Source organism: Diceros bicornis, chromosome 35 (assembly GCF_020826845.1).
Source record: "Diceros bicornis minor isolate mBicDic1 chromosome 35, mDicBic1.mat.cur, whole genome shotgun sequence".
NCBI classification, from domain to species: Eukaryota; Metazoa; Chordata; class Mammalia; order Perissodactyla; family Rhinocerotidae; genus Diceros; species Diceros bicornis.
The window spans coordinates 19,900,700-19,928,497 of NC_080774.1; the positions used below are offsets into that span (position 1 = coordinate 19,900,700).

General features: G+C 40.8%; 1 protein-coding gene across 4 annotated transcripts in view; it reads left to right on the forward strand.

The window, feature by feature from the left end:
* GRK3 (G protein-coupled receptor kinase 3) overlaps positions 1-27,798 on the forward strand; it is a 118,800-nt gene that overhangs the window by 64,055 nt on the left and 26,947 nt on the right. For all 4 annotated transcript variants that reach the window (XM_058531665.1, XM_058531666.1, XM_058531668.1 and 1 more), the window contains 7 exons: positions 5,411-5,472; positions 9,524-9,575; positions 11,291-11,382; positions 15,218-15,317; positions 21,714-21,792; positions 23,642-23,772; positions 25,959-26,053. In XM_058531665.1, coding sequence (XP_058387648.1) covers positions 5,411-5,472; positions 9,524-9,575; positions 11,291-11,382; positions 15,218-15,317; positions 21,714-21,792; positions 23,642-23,772; positions 25,959-26,053 — 611 coding nt within the window. The remainder of the gene's footprint in view (positions 1-5,410; positions 5,473-9,523; positions 9,576-11,290; positions 11,383-15,217; positions 15,318-21,713; positions 21,793-23,641; positions 23,773-25,958; positions 26,054-27,798) is intronic.

Consider the following 27,798-nt stretch of genomic DNA (forward strand, 5'->3'; position numbering starts at 1 on the left):
AAGATTCATGCCTTCAAGGAACATTCATTTAGAAGCTACTTCTTCAGTATATCTTTTAAAAACACTTTAGTGATTTGTTCATAAAAAATTAAATGAAAATAATGTTTTGGTAAAATAGATATAGAACGGGTGGCACTCTTATTAGGTGAAAGAAATAGTCATTATTAAGTGGATTAAAATAAGGAGTGTATTAGTGCCATTCAGTGTAACGTGTACCATCACTGCATTGTGATTAGAGTATAAATAGTTATACCTTTGGTTGTTCTGTTTATAGAGGTACATTAACCATAAAGTGCGTTGAAGTTCTTTGAGTTGAAATTTCTTTTTTCCCCAGCTTTATTGAAGTATAATTGACAAATATTGTATATAATTTAAGATATACAGTGTGATGTTGTTTTATTTTTTAAAATATTTATTTATTGAGGTATCATTGATCTACAACATTATATTAGTTTCAGATGTATAATAATGATTCACTATTTGTATATATTGCAAAACAATCACTGTAATAAGTCTAGTTAACATCCATCACCATACATAGTTACAGAATTTTTTTCATATGGTGAGAACTTTTAAGATCTACTCTCTTAGTAACTTTCAAATATGCAATCCAGTATTATTAACTATATTCATCTTGCTGTACGTGACATCCCCAGGACTTATTTATTTTATAACTGGAAGTTTGTACCTTTTGACTCTCTTCACTCATTTCACCCACCCCCCACCTCTGATAACCACCAATCTGTTCTCTATGAGCTTGTGTTTTTTTTTTTTAGATTCCACGTGTAAATGAGATCATACGGTATTCGTCTTTCTCTGACTTATTTCACTTAGCATAATCCCCTCAAGGTCCGTCCATGTTGTCACAAATGGCAAGATTTCATTCTTTTTTGTGGCTGAATAATATTCCATTGTATAAATAAATACCACATGTTCTTTATCCATTCATCCGTTGATGGACACTTAGGTTGTTTCCATGTCTTGGCTGTTGTACATAATGCTGCAGTGAACATGGTGATGCAGATATCTTTTCAAGGTAGTGTTTTCGCAGTGTGGTGTTTTGATATATGTGTACATTGTGAAATGGTTACCACAATCAAGCTAATTAACATATCCATCACCTTACATGATTACTTTTTTGTGTGTGTGGTAAGAACACTTAAGATTTATTCTCTTAGCAAACAAATTTCAAGTATACAATACAGTGTCATTAGCTATAGTCACCATGCTAAACATGAGATCCCCAGAATTTATTCATTCTGCATAACTGGAAGTTTGTATTCTTTTTTTTTTTTTATTGATGTCATAATAGTTTATAACATTGTGAGATTCCGTTGTACTTTATTATTTGTCAGTCACTGTATAAATGCACCCCTTCCCCCCTTGTGCCCATCCCCCAACCTGTTTTCTCTGTCCATGTGTTAGTTTATATTCCACATATGAGAGAGGTCATACAGTGTTTGTCTTTCTCTGTCTGGCTTATTTCACTTAACATACCCTCCAGGTCCATCCATGTTGTTGCAAATGGGACGATTTTGTCTCTTTTATGGCTGAGTAGTATTCCACCGTGTGTATATATATATATATACATACCACATCTTCTTTATCCAATCATCAGTCGAGGGACACTTGGGTTGCTTCCACTTCTGGGCTATAGTAAATAATGCTGCAGTGAACATAGGGGTGCATAAGCCTCATTGGATTGTTGATTGCAAGTTCTTTGGCTAAATACCCAGAAGTGGGATAGCTGGATCATAAGGTATTTCTATTTTTAATTTTTTGAGGAATCTCCATACTGTTTCCCATAGATGCTGCACCAGTTTGCATTCCCACCAGCAGTGAATGAGTGTTCCCTTTTCTCCACAACCTCTCCGACATTTGTTATTTTTTGTCTTGGTGATTATAGCCATTCTAACAGGTGTAAGGTGATATCTTAGTGTAGTTTTGATTTGCATTTCCCTGATGATTAGTGACGTTGAACATCTTTTCATATGCCTGTTGGCCATCTGTGTATATTCCTTGGAAAAATGTCTGTTCATATACTCTGCCCATTTTTTGATTGGGTTATTTGTTTTTTTGTTGTTCATTTGTGTGGGTTCTGTATATTATGGAGACTAACCCCTTGTTGGATATATGATTTGCAAATATTTTCTCCCGATTGGTGGGTTGTCTTTTCATTTTGATCCTGGTTTCCTTTGCCTGGAAGTTTGTATTCTTTGACCAACATCTCCCCATTTCCCCCACCCCCCAGCCCCTGGCAACCACCATTCTATTCTCTGCTTTTATGAGTTCAACTTTTTTAGATTCCATATATAAGTGAGATCATACAGTATTCGTCTTTTTGCATCTGGCTTGTTTCACTTAGCATAATGTCCTCCAGATTCATTCATCCATGTTGTCACGAATGGCAGGATTTCCTTCTTTTTAAAGGTTGAATATGTAATATATATATCCATCCCACATTTTCTTTTTCCATTCATCCATTGACAGACACTTAGGTTGTTTCCATGTCTTGGCTATTGTGAATAATACTGCAATGAATGTGAGAGTGCAGTTATCTCTCCTAGATACTGATTTCATTTCCTTTGGCTATCTACCCAGAAGTGGGATTGCTGAATCATACGTTAGTTCTATTTTTAATATTTTGAGGAACCTCTATACTGTTTTCCATAGTGGCTGCACCAGTTTACATTCCCATCAACAGTGCACAAGGGTTCCCTTTTCTCCACATCCTCACCAACGTTTGTTAGCTCTTATCTTTCTGATAATAACCATCCTAGCAGGTGTGAGATGATAGCTCCTTGTGGTTTTGATTTGCATTTCCCCAATGATTGGTGATGTTGAGCACTTTTCATGTATGTATTGGCCATCTATATGTCTTCTTTTGAAAATTGTCTATTCAGGTCCTTAGCCCGTTTTTTAACCAGGTTGTTTGGTTTTTGCTATTGAGTTGAGTTCCTTTTATGTTTTGGGTATTAACCCCTTATCAGATATACGGTTTGCAAATATTTTCTCCCATTCTGTAGGTTGCTTGTTCACTCTATTGATTGTTTCCTTTGCTGTGCAAAAGATGTTTAGTTTGATGCAATCCTACTTGTCTATTTTTGCCTGAGCTTTTAGTGTCATATCAAAAAAAATCATTGCCTAGCCCAATGTCAAGGAGCTTTTTCCCCTATCTTTTCTTCTAGTAGTTGTATGTTTAAGTCTCTAATTCATCTTGAGTTGATTTTTGTATATGGTGTGAGATAAGAGTCCCATTTCATTCTGTATGTGGGTATCTAGCTTTCCTAACACCGTTTGTTGAGAGACTGTCCTTTCCCCATTGTATGTTCTTGTCCTCTTGTGGAAGATCAGTTGACCGTATATGTGGATTTATTTCTAGACTGTTGTTTCATTGGTCTATCATGTCTGTCTTTCTGTCAGTTACTGTTTTGATTACTATAGCTTTAAAATCTATTTTGAAATCAGGAAGTGTGATGCCTGAGTTGAAATTTCTTATCAAGGAGAAGAAGGTAGTGAAACAAAAGTGCTCTGAAAGGAGATGCAAAATCCTTTTTATTAAATTCTTTTGTTTGCAAAATTGATGTTAGAAATAAGTAACGACGTAGGCAACATTTGGTGGCAAGGGTTGGGAGGGGTCCTGGGTGCCTACGATGTGCCAGGCCTTGGGCTCGGCTCTCACCACTCTTAATCTTGTTAATTCTCATGTAGCCTTGCAAATTAGATATGCGATCCTATTTTACAGATGGGGGACGGAGAATCAGCGAGGGGAAGCAGTTTGTTCATGAGCCCATTGTTGAACTCAGGCTTTGCGCTGTTTACTTGAGATATTTTGTGGTTCTTTTTGGTGAAAAGTGGCAATATGGTGTATTATGTGCAGTCTTAACAATTTCTAGTGACCTTTGTCTTTTATTTTGTTAGCAGAAAGTATGGGATGTTTGATAAAATATGAAAGAAAAATACTAATTAACATCATAGCTTTTGTAAATAGAAAATTGGTGATGTACAAATTTAGCCTCTTTGTAGAACTTTGAACTCTTGACTGGTTTTGTCTTTTGATGTCTTTTGAACCTCTGAGACTTGCGGCCCTCAGTCTTTCGCATCTAGAGGGCTCGGCTAAGAGAGAGATCGTATGTTGTCATGGAATCGTAGGGTTTCAGAGCTGGAAAGAGCTTCAGAGAGAGAGTTCAGCTTCCACTTTTACCAAGGAGGGAACCATTTGGTTTGAGTGACCAGTCCCAGCGCCCTGCCCGGGACAGAGACAGCCCTGCAAGGCGGCGGAGGCTGGCTTAGCCCTGAGTCTCCTTTCTGCCGCAGGAAGTGAGGCCCCGGGAGAGCTGCGGTTGTCAGCCCGTGTTGGTGACAGTGGTTTCTGCAGACTTCCTGGTCTTGTCACTTGCTTTGGACAGTTCCACGGTCTGGTCCTTCCTTTTTGCGAATTTTCAGAATGATCTGTGAAGACACAGAAAACATTAAATTTGAGTCATTCGAGTGTTGGGTAGGAAGATATTTTCCAAAACTATCAAACTGACTCTAGGCTGAACTGTGAAATGTTGGCATTTGATATTTTTGTAGTTCCTGATTTAAAGTTCATCACATGGAAAAGAAAAGTTGATGCCGTTTATTCAGTCATGTGTAAAGCGGCATGAAACTGAAGGACATTGTTCTCCATGGGGGGATGAGCACTGCACGAGTGAGCCAGGAGCCCTTGCCTCCATCCTGGGTTAGCCATGAACTTGCTCAGAGACCCTGGGAAAGCACTTGCCTGCCGCGCCACAGCCTCCTCATGTGCCAAATGAGGAGTGGGATTAACTCTCCCCCATGTTACCATTAGCTCTGTGATTCCAAGAAGTAGAAAATCAATAAGTAACTAAAGAGTTTTAGTCTTTAAAACTCAATATTAATGCTGATAATTTATAATAATCACAGTTAATTAATGGTAATTTACAAGGATGTGCCACATAACTTACAGGGCCAAGTACAAAATGAAAATGTGGGCTCCTTGTTCGGAATTTACTAACAATTTCAAGATGGCATCAGCAGGGCACTAAACCAAGCCCTGGGCTCTTCTGCACAGATCTCACGCCCATGAAGCTAACTCTGGTCATTTAAGAAGCATCTGTGACTTGCCAAGAGCCGTGCTAGGGGGTAGGCATGCAGTGGCAAGCAGGATAGACCTGTCCTCGCCTTCATGGAACATGCCATCGAGTGGTGTAGATAATGGTTATATAATCATGATGATGAATCCATTAGTGAACACTGGATAAGGGCCAAGAATTTGGGCAAGTACAAGATGCTGTGGGAGCACGTTAACTGGGAGCCCTAGGTAGTCCCAGTCTCACCGCTTTGTGTTTTTACTTTAATATGTTCCTATTTATGCAGTGTGGAATTTCTTTTCCATCCTTTCCAGCCATACATAGAAGAAATTTGTGACAGTCTTCGAGGCAACATTTTTCAAAAATTTATGGAAAGGTATGAAACTTTATGTATATATATAAAATCCTTTTTTATTGAGATAAATTTGACATATTATATTAGTATATATATAAAATCTTGGTGTAGGTATACTTCATTTTACTCAGTAAGTGCTGTCCTTAAAATGTGTGTTTATTCATTCAACCAGTATTTATTAACCGTGTCCTATGTGCCAGGTTTTGTGTTAGACTGTTTCCTCAATACCTTACATTATAATCTGTGATTTGCAGGCAACTAGAAGGATGTGCAGCTATGACGTACAACTATCTACTGGGGCTTTGGGGGAACAAAAATAAATAAATAAAATTATATAAAAAAAAAAATCTGTGATTTGCATAGCTTAACCTCTTTTTGACTTGTAGTTCTTTAGCTTCAAAATGCTCTAAAATTTAAACAGACTAGGGCACCTTAATACTAAACTATCTTATTGAAATACCTTTGCTAATACAAACACAACTCTATGATTTACTTAATTCATTTGGACTTTGAAATCATATCCCCCAGAGTGGGACAAGCCTGCACTTGATTTTTTGTGTAAGAGAACTTGAGGATATAGGCAAATGTCTGTGGTCATATGCATCGTTAATATATTTAATAAATAAGTCCCTTTGGGTTACTCAAACTTTAGAGCATGTCTGTGATAGAAAATTCTGAAAATTGTCAATGATGCCTGTAAAAGGGTTCAGCTGATATGCTCTTCAGCATGTTGATTCTTCAGTTGATTCTTCAGTATTTTGAGTCCTCTGTGATAACACCCCTTTGGAATGGGACCTTCTAAAACTGAATCTGCATTCACACTGACTTACTTTTCTCCGTAAACTCGGCTCATTTCTAGACAGTTGACGTGATGGCTGTGTCTCCTTGCTGGAGCCGCCTGCAGCTGTCCCGTAATTGCCCTTTAAGAACAAAGGCTGCTTCGCTGCAGTTTTTGTCCTCCACATATTCACAGAACTAAAGTAATTTAATAAAAAAAGTTGTGTTGTGATTCTACTAGAGTTCAAGAGATAATTTTATCCTGGAGTAGAGTCAATACTTTGGGAAACTAATATTCATGCAAATGACGCCACTTTTGTGAGGAGGAGCAGAAACTTGGCCAAAAAACAGTGGAATCAAACGGAGGGGATGGGTCGCTGGCTCAGGGCCGACTCCATCGCCCTTGGTTCTGAAATCTGGCCTTTTCCAACTCTTGGGTCAACTTAGCTTTTATATGACCCTTGAGGGAGAGGGGAGAAATGGGGATGGCAATTAGGATTGGGGAAGAGGTCACCTAACCCTTTGCCGGGCATCCTCTCTCTCGCCAGCAGGCACCTGCGTGGTCATTTTCTCCCGCTGACTCAGCCCTTCACGGTTACTGTCACAGGAAACGCAAGTGAAGCGGGCTGCACGCACACTGGATTTTCTGAGACAGTTAGCACTTTATGTCAGTGAATTATTTTTAAGGTCAATTTGTTCATTTTTATACCTTTTGGGGTTCTTTTTTTGTTAATACAGTCTCAAATTAGCATAAAAAATCCTTTATCAGACCAAGAGTTTGGAGTCCTGGCTTTGAAAAGCACGAGCACTCCATAAATAGATGCGTGTGGCCTTGGGCATCCTCAGGACCCCTGCACTGCAGTCTGATAATGAAGAGGAAGCCTTCAGCCGTGCAGGGGCTCGTCTCTCCCCTTCTCCTGAGGTCGAGCAGGGCGCCAGGCTAAGTTCCAGGCAGGGCTGAATCGGGAGGGGGTATTTTCCCTCTTCTGGATGAGGCCTGTGAGCCTCCTTCAGGCAGTGAGCTTCAGCTGCTTAAAATCTAAAGCCGGAGTCAGGGGTCAGAGTTACAAATGCTTACGCCACCCCACCCTCACTGCACCCCAGTCATTTCTGTCTCTCTAACCTCTGAGTTTCCCTCTGAGGTGCTCCTTAGTTGTGTGCCAGGGCTCTGGCTGTCTGAGCCCTTTGTTGCCCAGCCTCTATTCTGTTCTCAGCCACTGGTCCTCTTCCATCAAGAGGCGCCCCTTCTAGTGACGAGGTGTTGCCTAGGCATAGGGCTCAAGGAAGCCCCGTGGACACGTGACTGAGTCTGGAAACCCAGGGGCCATCTGTACTTCCTAAAGAAGAAATCCTTACAGTAAACCCATACTTAATGGGCAAAATGTCTGTGTGAGGGTGTTCTTTTTTGGGGGGAGTGTGTTTTTGCAAGTTTGTAAAATGTGCCAGATCACCACCTGCTGTAGCCAGCTCTGAGCTCCAGCATCCGTGAGAAAAGAGAGCGTGAGCTAGCCCAGCACACCAAGTGGATTCAAAGTAACAGTCGTGGATTCATAAGTGCAGACCACACTCCAATGTGCTTGTGTCGTTTGCACTCACCATGCTTTAAAAAACTGTTTGAAATAACTCTCAGAAACTCTCAAAATATGATTTGATTTTAGCAACCTCATAGAGATGTTAGGAAGATCAATGCTTTTAAAAGTCATTTTAGATTCATCGAAAAAAAGATGCTATGTAATTACAAAGAATTCTTCTGCTTTTGGTTTTCAATTTGATTATTAGCCTCAGAAGTATTTTTAATAGATCCTTAGAAGGCATATTAAATGAAACCCCCAGGGACCTGGGATATTTGGATGCCTTAGGCATTCTGTTATAATGCCAATAATACCTATACCTGGCACTTCATAAAAATTCTTTCCCTCCGTTCCTCCTTTCCTCCCTCCCTTTCTTCCTTTCTTTTTCATTCATTCATTCATTCATTCATTCTGAGAACCCTGAATACTGTGTCTGTATAAGGAATCATGTTGGGGCTAGATGAAATCCAACTATCACAAAGAATGTTCTTTGCTTTTAAGGAGTATTCAATGTAGAGCGTATTTCTTTTGAAAATGTTTAAAACACAAACACTTTATAGATATGTTGCTCATTAATGAGAGAGGTAATCAAAATGGTGTCTGTATTAAATAGAGATGGGATAGATGTTTTTTCTTCGTGGATGGAGAAGATACTCATCAAGCAGTTGAGTGATTGTGGGGTCCTGTCAGTGCAGTGTGACGTAGTGCCCCTTCTGGTTCTGGTCTAAGCGTTTCTCACCTGTACTGTTGGCATCTTGGAGAGGCAGTGCTTAGTCTGGGTTCAAATTCGGATCCACCTGTCCTCTCACTGTGTGGCCTTGAGCAAGCCTGGGTCCCCTCCACTGTAAAATGGGGATCATCCTAGTATGTGGTCGTGGAGTTGTTGGGAGGAGTAAATGAGCAGGGCGCGGCACATGAGAAGCACTGTCTGAGGGTTTGCTGCTCTTATAATTATTTATGAATATTGATTTTTTTGTCATTTATTTTTTTTTTTAAACTTTATTTATAGAAACAAGGGCATCCAGATTTGGTCCAAGGGCATAGTTTTGTTTTTTTCCCCCAAAGCCCCAGTAGATAGTTGTATGTCATAGCTGCACATCCTTCTAGTTGCTGTATGTGAGACGCGGCCTCAGCACGGCTGGAGAAGCGGTGCGTTGGTGCGCGCCCGGGATCCGAACCCGGGCCGCCAGCAGCGGAGCGCGCGCACTTAACCGCTAAGCCACGGGGCCGGCCCCGATTTTTTGTCATTTAGAGCTATACTGTCCAGTGTGGTAGCCGCTAGCCACATATAGCCATTGAGCACTTGAAATATGACTAGTCTGAATTAAGATGGACCATAAGTGCAGAAGATACATTGAATTTCAAAGACTTAGTATAAAAACAAGGATGTAGAATATCTCATTAATAATTTTATATTGATTATCTGTTGAAATGATAACTTTTTGATGTGTTGGGTTAAATATAATATATTATTAAAATTAAATTATGCACGTTGCTTGTGTTATCCTCCTATTGGACAGTGCTGACTTGATAAAGATGTTACCGCAGCGTAATGGCAGTTAAAGGAGAAACATGAAGTCTTTCATTTTGTGAAAAAATGTTTGAGAAACGCTCTATTGAGAAGCAACAAAGTAGTACAATCCTAGTTTATTTTATAACACTGTTCTTTAAATCCAGTTAATTTGATAGTTAACTTTTCAGTAATTATGTATGTTCTCTTTTAGTGACAAGTTCACTAGATTTTGTCAGTGGAAAAATGTAGAATTAAATATCCATGTGAGTATCATCTTTTTCTTTCTTTTTTTAAAGAAAAACTTCCTCTGGCTTAACTTCGTGAGAAAATACTTTATTCTGGAGCGAACTCCCAAGGGCAATACACTGCCCAAACAGATGTCGTTTTTACAGCTTTACGTATGAAAAATTCATCCCCCCATACCCAGTTGTAAACATCGGAATTTTTATTCTCTTTATTCATATTCGTATGAGAATGTGGTTATTAAGAAAGGATATTTTAGGCAGTAATTGACCCTTTAACGGAAATAGTAGTAAAAATGCCAGTCTTCTACGTAATGTAATTCCCGTATGCCCTTGTCTTTTGCCATCCTGGCAAAGTTTCTTTTCTTTTTATTAGTAAATGTAAGCATGTAATAAAAATGATGACATCTTTTATTAGACCAAAGTTTCATCTTGTTTTTTTATTATTTTGAGAATGATAAAAGCAATCCTCAAACGCACACTACTTTCTAACATGTGTTTTCTTAGCATTTCATCTTCTTTTAGCTTTCAATGTCAGTAATTCTAGGGCATAATCCCTACTTCACTTTTAGAATGCACATTTCTTTGTACAGCCTCTCTTACTTTTTTTTCAAGTCCTCCCTTCCCATAAGTTTGCAATTGGGAAAAAGAAATAATCAACTGGATTTTTTCTTTTTTTTTGAGTTTTTACTTGAACGGTCCTGTTGGGATTCCTTTTTTTTTTTTTTTTTTTTTAACTTCCCCTTTCCATCTCATTTCCTGGCAGGATTTAGAAGCGAGAGGCAATGACACATTTTAAAAAAAGTCTCATATATCTGCTATAGGTCTTTCTTATGCTTATGCTCCTTCACACCTGGTGTCCTCATGTCCCTGCGTCCTCTGAGCATCAAACGTGAAGCCTTTGGGCCAAATGCCCTACCTGACCGCGGACATGATGTTTTAAGGGTTGTTTGGGGGACCCTTCAAGAATCTGACCCTTAACTTGCCATGATACGTAAACTAGTAGGCATTTGCTATTACCATGAACCTTGGCCTCTTAGCATGAGCGTAGGACTCACTATCTGCCCCTGTACCGTCTAATGCTATTAAAACTACTTAGGAAGCTGGGCGTTACTGAGATACTGTTGGCAAAAGGAAATGCTTGTGAATAAAGCCTCTTTTTATACTTTACTCACACTTAGTCTTGTTCATGCTCACATGCCAAAAAGCATGAATCGTCTCTATTCACTGATGTTATCGATAAAAAATTCACATGGCCAGCATCTGTTGGGTTTGCTGATCATATGGCCCACTATTATGAAAACACAGAAGTCCTTGATGGAGACTTATTTTCTGCCATGACAGTTCCTGGAATTGCTGGACTGTTCGCAAACTTTTGGCTTCAAGGTCGCTGAGGCTGCTTTTCATTTTAACTAGAAATTTCATGCTCACTTGTCTTCAAGGTATGTGTCTTGTCACCTAAGATTTATGAGATTGGAAAAGCAATCTAACTTGACTCCTGCTCTGTCATCTTCCCACTTGCCTCTGTTGTGTGCATTTTGGGGGTGGACCAGAAGAAAGTTCTAGAAAGTCTTGCCACCTTGTGCATCTTATCTCTCAGTCTGAGGAATCACTCATGGAAAGGGCAGATCCCTACACCAGAATTGCTATTTTAATAAGTGTGTATGTTTTGTGTGAAAACAACAACATAATTTTTATGCAATTTTATGTTTCTGTTTTGTATTTTGAAATCACAGTTGACCATGAATGATTTCAGCGTACATAGGATCATTGGACGAGGAGGATTTGGTGAAGTATATGGTTGCAGGAAAGCAGACACTGGAAAAATGTAAGCTTTTATGCTCATATATTTTGCTGGGAATATTAGGATTTTATGCTTGTGTCCAAAGAAAATCCCTACATAAGTATATGGAAGCCCATGATCTCGCTCCTGAAGTAATTTACCTCAGAAAAAATAGACTATATTTTGTTAAGCATAGTAAATGAGAAAAATAAGCTGAAACCTGCACCTCTTAGGGCTAAGTGGGAAGTTAACCAGTAACCAGGCATTGCGAGCCCACCATGATTCAGGCTGTGGGCCAGGAACTGGGGACCCAGAAGTGACCAAGAAGGGGCATTGCGTATAGCCCCTCCATCCAGTCATAGTGCAGAGAATTCTCTGCTTTACGGAAGAGAGACATTCTCTTCTAAACAATGACCCACCTATGATTTAGCGTATGCCGTTTTGGGTGATGTAGCATTCCAGGAAGCGTTGGTTCCATAGATGGGTAGCTCGGGCGCGGGTGAGCAGCATGCCCTGCTCCGAGGATTCTGATCGGATCGTGATCTCGGGGCTCCATCACTCATCTGAGTCGCTTGCCTTATGGGAGGTTGATGTGAGGCAATTCCGTGCCGTGAGCCGGGTATAGGGTCTCCTGGAAAATGAATGATGGAATTCTTAACAGTGGGGGGGGGAGTTTTTTTTTAGTATAGAAGCAGTTTAAGTGAACATATTTTTGAAAGCAAAAGAGAATAGAAAAATATAATTTGATAGACCCAGACCTACAAGTTTAACCAAGTGACAGCCATATTAGAACAATGGGCAAGAAGGGTAGTCTGTGAAGCTTCATTTATAAATCACTGAGTCAGTGTAAGAAGATGTAATTGAGGTCACCTAATTCAGTGCCCACCTCCCCCTGTTGCCCCAGCGTCGCCTACAGGTGGGCACTCAGCCTCGGCTTGGTTCCTTCCCAGGACTGGGCGCTGACGGCTTTGTCAAGTAGCCCTTTCTGTTTTCAGACAGGTCCAATAGTTGGCCTGTTTTTGATTAGTTGGGGGCTGAAATATACCTTCACTAATTTGTGCCCATTGCTCTCTTCCTGCTTTGGGACCGCATATAGGGTGAACCCAATGCCTGGCACCCAGGTGTCTGAAGTCTGGTGTCACGCTGAGACAGGACAGCCTAGTGATCCTGAGTGGGGGTCCTGGCGTCACGCGGCTAGGTCGGAGGCAGCTTCCACACTCTCTGGCATGGACAGAGTTTGTGCCCTCCTGAGGCCTCTATATCCTAGTCTGTAAAATAGGAATAGTGAAAGCACCTACCTTGTGTGAGAATTAAATAATACATCATAAAGCGTTCAGAACACTGCCTATCCCAGAGGGAGTGTTAGTAAGCAGAGTCACTTATGGAACGTTCTTCCCTATTCTGTGCTTGCACAGTGGACTTTTTGATCCTAAATGATACACTTTGCTTGTCACTTGTTACATTTCACTAAATTTGTTTGTTTTACTTCATTGTTGTCACTTGTCAAGATATTTATGATATCTACTCTGTCACATGCTGTTGTTCTGTGAATAATATCAATTTGTCTCTTCATGCACGTTTATTATTTCGTGTAACTCTCAGAAACAGCCAGTGTTTGGTAAATAAAATCTCCTATTTTATAGATTAAGGGTAGACCCCTCCCAGGAGTCACGCAGCTAGAAAGTGGCCAGGCCCAGCTCCTCTGAGTCCTCGGGCGTGTCCTCTGCAGTCTCCAGGCTGCCGGTTCCCTGTGCGGTGGCCCTGGAACCCATCAGTGACGTGGCGGCCGCCTACCCTTAGGAGCCTGTTCAGGTCGTCCTACTTCCTCAGGGGCTCAAGGCCTGTGTGGGCCGTCTGCTCTGGACTGCAGCTTAAAGGTTTTGTGAAATGCCGTCATGGTAGAGGGTGGTGACAGAAGTAGAATGAAGCATTTTGAAAATTCTTTGTCATAAAAATTAAACATTTAAAGAACCTGTCACTTGCTGTATTCTCAATATTTGATCCCATAATTAAGCAAATTAATGTCTCGTTAATGGATTTGTTATAAAGAACTCCTGGAGGGGTGGCTAAAAATATCAAATTTGAGGGGCTGGCCTGGTGGCGTAGTGGTTAAGTTTGCGCACTCTGCTTCGGCGGCCTGGGGTTCACAGGTTCGGATCCCAGGCATGGACCTACACACTGCTCATCAAGCCACGCTGTGGTGGTGTCCCGTATAAAGTAGAGGAAGATGGGCACAGATGTTAGCCCAGGGCCAATCTTCCTCAGCAAAAAAAAAGAGGAGGATTGGCAGTGGATGTTATCTCAGGGCTGATCTTCCTCACACACACACACACAAAATTAAATTTGCCCCTCTATGTTTTGCTGTAAGTCATAACATTATAAGTTATGGTCAGTTAGAAATAAGTGGATGCTCTGTGTCCTACCACAGCCAGACACCTGTCTGTGTGGTGTACCTGGGCCTTATGAAGTAGTCCATCAGTGGGAATCTATGGCTATACACACAGAATTTTCAAGCCCCTAAAACCTTTGTAAAAATCTTCCTTTCAGCTTTCTACCGTCCCACTGAAAAAGCATGCTGCTTTCTTTAACCTGTGCCTATAGAGCATACCAAATAACGTGTCTATATTTCCTTAATATAAATTTGTTCCAAGTTTTCAGAAATCTTAAGTTGCCAACTGTTTCTTCTCAACTAACTTTAATATAAAAATCTTATTGATTCTTTTTATTATTTGAAATATGATAACTTCAACATCAAGATTAAAAACAAATCCATTAAATAGCGTTTGATGATATGCTTTTTTGAACACACTTCCTTCCCATTTTGTTGATCGCCAATATTTTGGAGTCTTACACTCTGCACTCCTGTAAAATCTTGACCGCTGCTGAATTCACAGTTCCTAAATGCTGAATATTATACCTACAGGCCTCCCAACACACACCCATAGTGGTACTAGGCAGCAGCAGTACATACAGATTTATTTCACTGAATTTATTTATATTCATCTACTTTATGCTCTTATTTAACTGGAACTTCTATTCATGTAATGATAGAACTATCTTAATTATTGCTTGATTTAAAAAAAATGACCTTTTGATTTGAGAATAGTTTTAGGTTTACAGGAAAGAGAGTACAGGGAGTTCCATGTGCCCTATACCGTACCCTACCCGACATTCGTGTGGTACATTTGTCACAACGACTGAACCCGCATTAAGACATTATTAACTAAAGGCTCTACTTTATTCAGATTTCCGTAGTTTTTACCCAGTGTCTTCTGTTCTGGGATCCCACGTTACATCTAGCCATCAGGTCTCCTTAGGCTCCCTAGACTGTGACAGTTTTTCAGACTTTCCTTGTTTTTGATGGCCAGGACAGCTCTGAGAGGCACTGGTCAGGTGTCTTGTAGAATGTCTTCAATTTAGGTTCATCTGATGCTTTTCTTGTGGTTAGATTGGGGTTATGGGCTTTTGGAAGGAGGACCCCAGAGGCAAAATGCCGTTCTCATCAGGGATATGTGTTATTAACATGCTTATCGCTGTTGACCGTGACCTTGATTGCTTGGCTGAGGTCGTGTTTGTGAGGCTTCTGCACTGCAGTTACTCTCCTCTCTCCCCCCATACTGTGCCCTTCCGAAAGGACTCACTATGTGCGGCCCCAACCTAAGGAGTGGGAGTTACGTTCTCCCTCTTAGAGAGGGGAGTTGATTTTTATCTTAATACATGCAAAGTAAAAAAATATTTTTTGCATGGCACTTGGGTGTCATTTTGCTTCTTTTAAATGCTGTCCAAGTCTTTAGAAATTTTCCTCAGTGTGATGTGTATTATTTAAATCAGTGTAGATATATTTTCAGTGTGGATTTTTCAATAACATTTATGTTTCTAGGTATGCAATGAAATGCTTAGATAAGAAGAGGATCAAGATGAAACAAGGCGAAACGTTAGCCTTAAATGAAAGGATTATGTTGTCTCTTGTGAGTACAGGAGTAAGTATTCAATTTTGAGCACTGTTTTGTGTGTGTGTGTGTGTATTTGTTTTATATCGGGACAATTTGTTTAAAATACAGGCATTTTTTTCTGACAAATTATGGGGCTAGCCAATTCTTGGGTGGGTTAGAATGTAAGCAGGGGGCAGCGCTAAGTTAATGTAAAAAGTGTGTCATTCAAGTGTTATCTCCGTTTCATTTGGGAGTTAACAAGTACCAGCATCCATCGTTATGCACACCCACGACTTCTCCCTTCAGTGCCTGTTTATGCCTTCCTTTTCTGCAAATATGGTTGCAGAGATGGCAGAAGGTAATCATAGCAACAAGAAAAAATCACATGAGTATGATTATGAATCGGCTGCCTGACCGAGAAGGATACCCCAGAGAAGAAAATGCGAGAGAAAAGTGGCTGCTGTTCTTCCTCAGCAAACAGAGAGGAAGTGACTTGGGGCCGTCAGATCTGAGTTGTCCCTCCGGGGTTGTCCTCCGTCAGCGTTTCTTTGAAGATGACTTTATCTTCTCAGCACTTGCTGCTTGTGACCTGCTGTGGACTTTGGTCCTTTCCGTTTCCAGCACTGTGTTTCCACCTGTTGGACGTTTTATTTGCACACCAAACTATCATTTTTAGCTCAGCACGTGTGTAAACATTTACCTTCTTTACTTGCAAAACAGCTTTCCATTCTGATTTCTTTTTCTGTTAATGGTATTATTTGGCTTGGCTTTTATTTATTTGTACAGATGCCACCGTATATAAAGACACATCCAGAAAAACCTACCATCCCAGAAACCTGGGCGTGCATGTGCGCACCAGCAGGCCTGTCATCATGCAGTGTTCAGAGGGGCACACGGGGTTGGGATCTAGAAAGAAAGGCATGAAATGAACATGGAATGGCTGGACCCGTGCTGTGTAGCTCACATAAGAATTTAATGTTAAACACCAAGCCAGGAAGGTTTATCCACAGTGAGACATGTGGGGGCCTCCAGATATCATGGCTGGGTTCTAAGTAAAGTCGTCTTCACCCAAAGGATTTGAAAGAATCAAATTTTAATGGTGAATCCGAGAATCCCTTTGTGTAGTAAGCAGGGAACCTGAAACCCAGGGAGGTTAATTTCCTTGCCCCAAGTCTCTGGACTCCTAGAATCTCACTGTGCCTTTCCCATCGTCACTTTGCGGGCTCTGTGTTTTTGGTTATCACCTAGATTTATTGGATCGTAGTTTATATTATTCTAGCATTGGTTTTAAGTGGTTCTAGAAAGGCTATCTGCTGTGAAACAAACGAATATCATGATTTAGCTCAACTATAACAAATGAAAACACCATAGCGATAAATGATTTCTAATTATGTGCCTCTGCCTCCCGATGTGTGGACATTAAACATTTCAAATAAGAGTTATCCTGTGTGTGTGACCAAGTTTTTACTGGTGGGAATGGAAACTGAGTATCTTGCTCATTATATTGGAATCAGTATGAATGGCATTGGCTTCTAATTTCTGTTGGAAATGTCTTTCATCTTAAATTTTAAACGTGGATATGTGCTTACTGCAGATTGTAAGCGGTTATTAAAATATTTTCAGTGAGTTAGCTCAAAGGCTTGGATATTTATTCTCAAGAAAGCCTATGGAAACAATTTTTAGTATTGAAAAAAAATACTTGCAATTTTCATGTAGTGTTTTTATGTTTATTTTATTCAGGTGAGGGAGAATGTTGTCGTTGTATAGTTTCTCACTAGTTTACCCCTAAGGGAATAAAGGAAAAATTGGGGTTATATTGGGCTACTGGCTTGAACTAATCTAAAAGAATCGTTTATATTTTTTATTCAAATACCAAAACTATTTAGTTTTTTTTTTCAGTTATAAATACATAATTTAAGCAAAAGAGTTATGGTAAAGTTATTTGGAATTGTTTTTTCTAGTCAAAAACCACTGTTTATAGGTTTTTAGTGATCTTTAGTTTACGATTGCCTCAGTAGGTTCAGCTGTGGATCCGCCTGTATCAACACGATTTTTTGGGGTCTTGGCGTGCAACTGAACTGCGGCCACTCATCCTTTGTTTTTTTTTTACTAGAAGGTTTTTTTTCCTTTCAATCTCAAATTGAGTATTCCTACCCTCCATCCCCGAGAGACAGTAGGAAACATTGTTGCCTGTCTTATTCTGTAATTCTTGGGTAGAAAAAAGGGACATCTGCATGTTTGAGAACAGGGTGAGTGTGTCTGTAGCTGGGAGAGCAGCCAGCATCTTCCTTAAATAATTCAGGTAATCTCAGGAGTGCATAGATGGTGGGAACACATGGCAAGAGCTGTGAAGCACAGGTACACAGTGCTCGGCAGGCATTTAGGAGGGGGGAGATGTAGTCGAGGAATGCTCCTCTGAAGGCAGAGGAGGTGCCGTGGTGTCTGGGTCCTGAGCACGGAGGCTTTGAGGACGTCAGAGAAGGCAGCATAGCCAGGTCTGAAGTGATGAGCACTTCAGCACAAGATGAGGCTGGAGAGAGAGAGAGAGGCAGACAGAGGCCAGACCAGACTGTAAAGAGCTTTCCAGGCCAACATTGGGAAGTTTTAAAAATCGCACAGCATTTGGAAACAAAGAGCGTTAAGTAGGAAGATAACATGGTGGGGCTTGCAGTTTGAAAAGAGTTCTCTGATTGCAGTGTGGAGAAATTTTCTTAAGGAACTACTTCATGGTCTATTTTATCACAGTTTTATACAGAGTTCCTGCAAAACGCAAGCTGTTTTGCGTGCTGCCGGTGGGAAATCCAAGACACTTCCTTGCTGAGGAGCCTTATTTAAGGGTCTGACTCTAAAATTCGGCCACTTCTTATTGAGCTTTAATTTGTAGCGAAGGCAGAACATCTTCACCATAATTATCTTTGGAACTGGATCAACCCCGTCATTACATTGCTGCCTCTTTTTCCACATTGGTCAGTATTCGGTTCTGTATGTCTCGGACGCCACAGGAGACTGAGTATATCATCTGCTCAGCACCTGAGAGATGAGGGTTGTGATCAGTGAGTTCTGTGGAGTAACCGAACCTATGCCTTTAGCTGAGCGTCATTTTACGTCGCTATGGAAACCTTGCCTTTAGAAGTAGCAGAACATCGAGAGAACTCTGGAGAGGCCCCGGAGACTTGGGGGTTGAATCTTGGCTGGCTACCACATTTCTTTGTGACCTCAGGCGAGTCATTTCCCTTTTAGGGGGTGTAGTTTCCTTGTCTGTAAAATAAAGAAGTCGGACCAAGTGATTTTTTTTTTTTTGAGAGCACTTCCTCCTCAGGGAACCCATGAGTCTCAATTTACAGTTCACGGCCCATCCTAATAATGTAACGCTTTAAGAATGCTTTAACCTTTTGCCATCCTCTCAGGGCTGTTGGTAGAAGGATCATATGCCAGCATGTGCAGAAACCCCCCTTGGCAGGGTCTGCCTGTCCCCTTGGAGAGGGACTTACTTAGTTCTAGGTCCACCTGTTTCTCTACAGATGAGTTTGCTCTCAGATCAGGAACCAGAGTTTGTGGGAAGCCCCATTCAGGAAGGAGTAGGATGAGCCATCTTCAGTAGGCTGTTGGAAAGTTCTGGTGAGATGTCAGTGGGTTCCAAGTGGGACGCTGTCCCCCGGGAAGGCCACATGGCTTTTAACAGAAAAAGGATAACACTTTTATTTTACCTGTTTAAAGCAAAATCAATCTTGAAATCAGTAAACACGAACACCATCTCAACAGAACTCTAAGGAGAACTGAGTAACCACAAAATGAATTTTGTAATTCATTCTGGAGCAATTTCCTCCGGAAGATTTATGGAAATTGAATTCAAGTTCATGAATCTCTAACATATAGGAATGTGTTAACTCAAATTTGTCTGTATGCCATTAATATAGAGGGTTGAACAATGCCAATTCTGTTTATAGATTATTCTGTTGAAACTTGAATATTTTCTGTGGAATTTAATAATTCTTTGTTTCTGTTAAGAAAGTGGTTGTAGATATTGTATGCCATTTTTTATTTGAATCAGTTGAGTGGCAAGTATTCGCTGTATGTAAAGAATCTAAATAGAAATAGTTATAGATCTAGCAGAGTACTGATGAATTTTCACAAGGGAACACATGAGTGTGTACCCAGCACCCAGACCAAGAGATGGAAAGCTACCAGTGTTCCAGAAATCTCCTCATGCCCCCTTCAGTCACTTACCCCACACCCAAGCTAACTACCACCCAGATTTCTAACACTGTAATTTAGCTCTGCCTGTGTTTGAACTTTGTGTAAGTGTACCCTTTTGTGTCTGGCTTCTCTCACTCAGTGTTCCTTGTGAGGTTCATCTGTGTCGTCGCACATGGCAATAGTGCATTCTCTCTTTTTTTTATTGAGGTCACATTAGTCTATAACATTATATAAATTTCAGGTGTACACCATTGTATTCTGACTTCTGTCTACACGACATCGTGTTCACCACCAAAGCTGTAGTGCATTCTGTAACTAAATACATGGGACAGCAAATCATGTATGGCCCGTGGACCAGATCTGGCTTGTGGCCTTTTTTTGTACAGTCCATGAACTAAGAATGATTTTTACGTTTCTAGAGGATTGTAAAGAAACGAAGAATATATGACAGAGACTGTATGGGGCCTGCAAAGCCTAAAATATTTACTGTTCAGCCCTTGGTAGAAAGTTTGCTGACCCCGCTCTAGAGTATGCCATTGCATAAATAGGCCACAATTTATGTGTCCATTCTACTGTTGGTAGACATTTGGGTTATTTCCTGGTTTGGGCGATTTTGAATAGTGCCGTGAGGAACATTCTCATGCTGTTCTCTGGTGCACGTAGGTACAGATTGCTACCCTGGAGTGGAATTTCTGGGTCATAGGGTTTGCAGGTGGTGCTCAGCTTGAGCAGATACCACCAAACAGCTTGTGAAAGTGGTTGTACCATTGTACTCTCCTAGCAGCCGTATATGGAAGTTGCATTTACTCCCTATCTTTCCAACACTTCCTATTGTTGGTTTCTTAAATTTTAGCCATTCTCGTGGGTTTTAGTGATAGCACTTTGTGATTTTAATTTGCATTTCCTTGGGGCCAACTGAGGTTGAGCATCTGTTCATAGGCTTGCAGGCCATATGATATCCTGTTATGTGAGGTGCCTACTTACTTATTATTATTATTTTTTTTTTTGCCATTTTTCTTTTGGGTTGTTTGCTTTTTCTTTCTTGATTTTTGAGTTCTTTATATATTCTAGATATGAGTCATTTGTGTGCAAATATCTTCTCCCATTCTGTGGCTTGCCTTTTTACTTTTTTTAATGTTGTCTGGTGAATAGAGTTTTTAATTTTATTTTAGTCCAGTTTATCAATATTTCTATTGTTAGTGCTTTCTATGGCTCATTTAAGAAATGTTACTTACCCTAAGATCATGAAGATAGTTTCTTTTGTTTTCTTCTAGAAGTTTTATTGTTTTACCTTTCACGTTTAGGTTTATATCTACCTGGAGTTGACTTTAGTGTGTGGTGTGAGGTAGGGGTCAGTGTTTGTATTTTGTTGTACAGATATCCAATTGCTCCAACACCATTGATTGAAAAAGTCATCCTTTCCCCCTCACCCTGTTGTGTCACTTTATCACACATCAAGTGACCATTTACGTGTGGGTCTATTTCAGGATTCTGTGTTCTGATCCATTGGTCTAGTTGTCTGTCCTTGGGCTAATACCACACTGTCTGAATTGCTGTTGTTTTGTAATAAGTCTTGATATCTGGCACTGTAAGTTTTCCAGGTTTGTTTTTCTTCAAGAGTATCTGAACTTTCCTTGGCTGCTTACATTTCCATATAAATTTTAGAATCTGCTTATAAATTTTCATTTTAATTAAGGTTGCGTGTAATCTGTAGATTAATTTGGGGGAAACTGACATCTTTGCAATTGAGTTATTCAGTTCCTGACTCTGGTATTTTTTTCCACTTTCAAAAGCTAATTTAATTCCATTTTTATTCTCAGTGTTTCAAGACAATAATACAGATACCATTTTTCCTCCTGTGGTATGGTTCTTCCACCTTTAGAATCAAAGATTGAAATGGATATTTGACTAGCCAGAACCAAAATGTAGACCAGCAAAAAGACTAGCAAGGCAGTAATATTTTTCTGTAGAATCTGAGTTTTTTGAAGATGTAGATAGAAGAGTCAAGATTGAACCTGAGTGAGAGAGGACCTCCGAGTTCGTCTGCTCCAATTAGTAATGTTGTGTCTCTATGTATTTTGTCAGTAACCAGATCGGTTTTACTGTGGCTGTTAAAGTTACCATGTACATGTCTGTGCTCGATGCACAGGGCAGGGGCGTGGATAAGAATCCAGAGATGGTGTTTGGTGGCAGATGCGCTTTCTAGGACAGATTTACTTTTCTTATAACCTTGTTTTTTCACTCTAGGATTGTCCTTTCATTGTCTGTATGACCTATGCCTTCCACACTCCAGATAAACTCTGCTTCATCCTGGATCTGATGAACGGTAAGCCACACTTGGGAAGTCTGAGTACACTCAGACACTTCGCAGCGATGTGATATCTTAGCTGCATTAGTCGAGGCAGAGTGGCAGTTTAGATCTTTCAGATGAGGTTCCCTCTGAAGTTTAAGGAAACCTTTTAGTCTTCAATTTTCAGTTAAAATTCATTTTAAAATGTTGATTGCAATTTCCCTCTGGCCCTCCCAATCTCTCCCCAGGAAGTTGCATTTTCTAGAAAAGATTTTCATAAAATACTTACAGTAAAACTCAATTTTCTGGAATGCAGCTGACCTAGATCTTTAATTAGCTTGTTTCCTGACCCCCAGCGTTTAGAAATGAAATGCTTCATAGTTTAATAATAAAGGCCAAAGACAGAAATGTATTTAAAAACCAACTTCGAAGGACTGACTTAGGGCCAGTACAGATTTTAGCCCAATCGTCTGCATTGTCTAAATCTGCAGTACTGTACATTGATCTTTTAAACTATGCACAATGCCCCTGAGAATACTGAAAACGTTTTACCTAGAAAGGTAGTTTTCTAATATTAGAAATCGGCATGGTATGTATTCCAAGTATTTTTAGTAACAAGAACTGAAATAAAAAGGCATACAGTTGAACAAATGAAATACCTAGGGTTTTTTGAAGTTTTATTATGTTTTGAGTGTTTGGTTTAAAACCAGATCTATCCAACAATATGAAGGAGTTTCACAGACATAAGGGTGAAAGAAGCTGGGCACAGCAGCCTTTAATCTGTATGTTCCTATTTATGTGACTCTCAGAAGAGGCAAAACTAATGGATGGTGCTCCGGAGAGGTGCGAGTAGCGTCGCCTTAGCTAACCAGCCTCTGGGAGCTGAGGCACTGGCTGGGGAGGGCACGGGGACCTTCTGGGATATTGGAGATCTTCCACGTCTTGAGCTGGTAGTAGGTATGCAAGGATACATGTCTGTGAAAGGGAAGATGCTTATAAAAGCCGGGGCTATAAAGTTGGACACACATTAACTTTTATAGATCAATAGCAGCTTTTCCCTTACAGTTTATAAAACATTCCCTCACCCCGTTGTGGCATTTTCTGTCTCTGTAACTTTAGGCCACGTGACTATTTACTTTTTCCAACATTTTATTACGAAAACTTCAAGTATATAGCAAAGTTGAAGGAATTTCCCTGGGGACACCCAAATAGCCGCCCCTTGGATTTTACCAGTTAAAACTTAACTGTATTTGCTTTGTCAGATATCTATCAGTATGATCAGGGGTCCACCCGATGGCATAGTGGTTAAGTTTGCACGCTCCGCGTCAGCAGCCTGGGGTTCGCAGGTTCGGATCCTGGGTGTGGACCTACACGCCGCTCATCAAGCCATGCTGTTGCGGCAACCCATATACAAAATAGAGGACGACTGGCACAGATATTCGCTCAGGGACACTCTTCCTCACCAAAAAAAAAAAAAAAAGATCAACTTATTTATTTATTTATTGTCCACAGAGCCAGTTGCTGAGCCGTCTCCTGGATCACTGCATAGGTTGATTCAGTTAGTAGACAAGACTTAAGTAATCAGAGCAGAGTAGCTAATCCCTGCCTGTGAGGGTGTGTCTGGGAGCTGTGCCACCAACCTGAGACCAGTGACTTTGTTATATATCGTCCCAGTCATTGCTGCACCCAAGTCTTCTCACTGTCTAAGTTTTCTCTATAATTTTTACACTGTTTTGTCAAACTGCAGAAATCAGAGTAGGCATAGAGAAAAAGCAGAACCAAAGTTTACCTTTTTCTGCTGCGTCCTAACTATTTAGGATGACAGCGATTTTTGATTCCTTTAAGTTAACACGCTTTGAATTAAATTCAGCATCTCTGATTGCAGGGGGCGATTTGCACTATCACCTTTCACAGCATGGGGTGTTTTCTGAGAAGGAGATGCGGTTCTATGCCACTGAAATCATCCTGGGGCTGGAACACATGCACAACCGGTTTGTCGTCTACAGAGACCTGAAGGTGAGGCTGTTTACAGACCCGGTCTATTTATTGGACCTGTGCAGTAGGTGTTGCAGTCGGGGCCCTTCAGACCTTCCCTTCTCTTTAATTGGATCTTGTCGACTTCCTCATCTTCCCCGATCACATCTTCGTCTGTGGAGGTCGGTCTCCTCCAGACTGTAAACTCTGTTCTAGGAACTCACGTCTGTCCTAGTCGTCACCGTCACCTCAGTGCCTGGTGCAGCTCAGACACTAACTCAAACATTTTCATTGGTTAATTGATGAAAAGCAGGGTAGGAGTTTTTTGGTGCCTTTCATTTTACAATTAGTTGTAATTCACTTAATGTTCACCAAGCAGCTGATTTGGCCATGGCTCTGTGTTAGAACTAGAGATGTACAAGATGAACAAGCGAAGAACATCTGTCTTCCGCGGGGCGTATACAGTGGTGAATCAAGACATCATAACTCATTGGAGGCAGGGCTGCTCAGATGGGGGTGGAGTGGCTGATCGGCCTGCACAACGTCCTCCAAAGGCCCGTCTCGGAGCTTCATGATGTTTTGAGATTGCCTGAAAAATCGCTAATCGATTTTTAGATCCCTGAACTACATGGCCCCAGACGGCTGTACTTGGGCTTCTGTTCTTGTTCTCTTTAAATCTCACTGGACTTGAAAAAATGCAGTAAGTCTATTCTGAGTTTTTCCATTCCAGATCGTGGTGCTTGGACCAGGGTTCTGTGTGAAGGGTGGAGGTAGGACTTTGCTCAGTACATCTGTGGCAGCACTCATCCAGCCAGCAGGCTGAAGACAGGGATAGGGGTAAAGGGACCATGACAAAATGTAGAAATGCTCATGTGAATAGATAAATGTGTAAGTAATAATGAGAAGAAAAATGACAGGAGTGACAGTTTCCCGATAGGATGAGAAGACTCTGGAAGAGTGTGTTTGCCTCCTATCTCAGATTCCTTCTTGAATGAACCCAAGGGGAGACCAGCTGAAATGCACCAATGAAATATACAGCTTGTGTTCCTTTCTCTAAGGAGCTAGGATGTTTTGAATTAGCTTTGAAGTTACCTTCTAAGAATCTAAAATATACTTTATTTTCGAGCATATTATTTTTTTCACAAAATACTTTGTAAATTTTAAAGATTTCTTCAAGGTTAAAGAATGATTCCCTTAGTTTTTGTATGAACGTAAAGCAGAAAAAATGTATTTTCATTGAACCAGAAATAATTAGATACTGGTTAGCACATGACATTTTGTTTCCTCATGGGATTTTTGCAGAAGAATAAAATGCATGCTGAAGGCCCATGAAGTGCTATTGTGATACATTTTAATTTAAATCTATAACTGGTTTCTCATCATCTTTATGCTGAATTTTTGTTTTCTAAGCTATTTAGTGCACAGTGGTATTATTTAATTTCTATTCAAACTTAATTCTAGTCACTCATGATTATTCATGCCTCATTTTTATAAAGCATGCCATTATTTTTATTTCAAGCAAAACAATAGTTGATCTCCAGCAGAAAAATATTATTAAGATGACTGTAATTCAATGTATATTAGAGAGAGGAGCTTTGTTTTCCATGATTATGCCGACTAAATCTAATCTTAATGGATACATTTCATCAGAGTTGTGGTCAAAATTGTATTTGGTCATCTGGTAGGGCCCTATGCTGATGATGTACCAGTACACAGAAATGACATTTATCAGGATTAGTGTGGCACTGCAGAATATTTTGATTTCTTAGGCCCGTATTTGTGCATTCTTGCAAGATTCCTTTCTGTCCTGTGCTTCGTGGTCGCATTCTCCCATGTTCTCGTAGTCCGTAGAAGCCGAGAAGCCAGTGGACTCACTCCCTTTGTGGAGAGGCCGCCGTCCTGTCAGCTCGCTGTTCTTGGAGTGAAAAGAACATGCTTGCGACTCTGATGCACTGTGGTCCTAACCCTCCCGTGTTACCTGCCCTGTTTCATTGTCTAACGAGTAGAATCCTTCACTTCTGTCATCACTGCTCTTTCCTGCTGAAGTTAACATGAAAAATACTATTCTCAGTTTATTCACAGTTTGGATGTGATGATGTAAGCTAGAATTGGTGTTTAGGAACAGACTGTGGTAATCAATAAGATACAAGTGCCTGCAGTGTTAGGAGTTCTCAAAGCCCGTGTGCCATTCTGGGGACTCTTGAAGACGGTCTTCTCCTTCTCTTTAGCCCGCGAATATCCTCTTGGATGAACACGGACACGTGAGGATATCAGATCTTGGGCTGGCCTGTGATTTTTCCAAAAAGAAGCCGCATGCGAGTGTGTGAGTAGTGCCCTGACTCTGTTCACCGTCGTTTTGCTAATGCGACTCGTTTTTTCAGTCGGACCCCGACCTGGTCATTTGTTCCCCCAGTTTTTTCTTGCCGGCGGTGATTTCAGTCTGTGATAATGCTGGGTCAGGGAACACCCCGTATCCCGGGGTGCGGGGGAGGAAATGGGAGTGGTGGGCTGCCTCTCGCTGTCTGCGGGGAGCATGGACGGACCTCCACTGTGGCTGCTCAGGGGCAGGGTGGTCTGTGCGAAGGAGAGGGCCCTCAGCAAGACGCCTGAATTCATGCTGGCTGTGTGACCCTGAGTCAGTCAGTTTACCTCTGTGACCCTCAGTCTCTTCGTCTATAAAGTAGAGGTAATAATAAATTTCAGAAAGTTGTCATAAGGAGAGACGACAAAGGCTATGTATCGTGGAAGTTGTAGAAGCAACTTACATCATAGAACTCTCCAGGGAAGGCCCGGAGGTGAAGTTTCTCTCTCCCTCTGCTTTTTCCCTCCTTTTCAAAATGGCTTTTATTTTTCTGAAGAGAAATTAGGAATCCTTTTTATTTTTTAGTTAAAAATACAAATCATCTACTTGCAGTTCAGGCTTTTCACGCAGGTTGTGTTGTTAGATTTGAGTGTTGCATCAGCCCTCTAAATGACCACGTGGAGGAAACTTCCTGACACCACAGACCTCGGCCAGCGCCTGACCCTCGGCGGACCCTGAGCTGCTTCTGGCGGTGGCGAGCTTGATCAGAGCATATTGACACTGGGCAAGGACTTCTCTGGACCCAGGGCTGTTAAAATGACAGAGGACTGTCAGGTGGCTCTCCCAGCGCTCTGCGGAAACAGAATGGGATACATAATGGTTTTCATTTCTGTTTCTTTGGTATCAGTTTATCTGGAAAGTAGGGACAGGTGTGTAGTTTGTGGAAAAACAGATGACCTTTGCTTAATTTTTCTTTTTAAACGTATCATTCTTAGCAGTGAGCCTTTTAAATTTACATTTATTATGCATCTTGAGCTAACATTCATCGTCGTGTTGCATGATCTTGAAGAAACCCCCAGGAGCCTCATTTTGTGCAGCCGTGCAGAAAAATGGCAGACTTTCTGCGGGATTGGAGTAAAGTGGTTCTGAATTGCACTGCTTGACGAGGGACTGCGTTAAATCAGAACTGCTTTTTAAAGCTCTGATCCAGTGTTAATAGTGAATAGCACCATTTCTGTAAACATGTTTCTCTCTTTCTACAGAATCTGGGGTAGGGTGATAAAAGCAATAGCATTTTGGCAGCACTTGACAATGATTAGGCCACAACCTGTGGTTGTGTAAGCTTCTCGGAGGGAGTTCATTAGAGATTGTTAAGAGAGTCATTTGAATTTTTAATGCCACAGCTATTTGGTATGCTAATTTCTTCAATTTAGTGTAGTCGCAACTGAATAGGAATCCAAGAGCTCATAAGAGTTAATCTTGCAAAGGAATTAACTTTCGGATATGGGGTTATTTATTTTCTTATACGCTTCTTACAGTAATTTGCATGTCAACTCTGAAAGGTGGGCTGTGCTCAGTGTTTGAACAGCATGTGTAAGGGGATAGGATGGGGAAGGTTGGTTTCCATGTTTAAATGACGATAGTGAAGCCACTACTTAAAAAGGATAAATTCACAATGAAATACTACATTTTTAAATCAAGGAGGCATGTTTGGCTAAGAACAAAAGCCCTGGAAACTGTTCAGAAAGTGACCGGTGTGTGGGGTG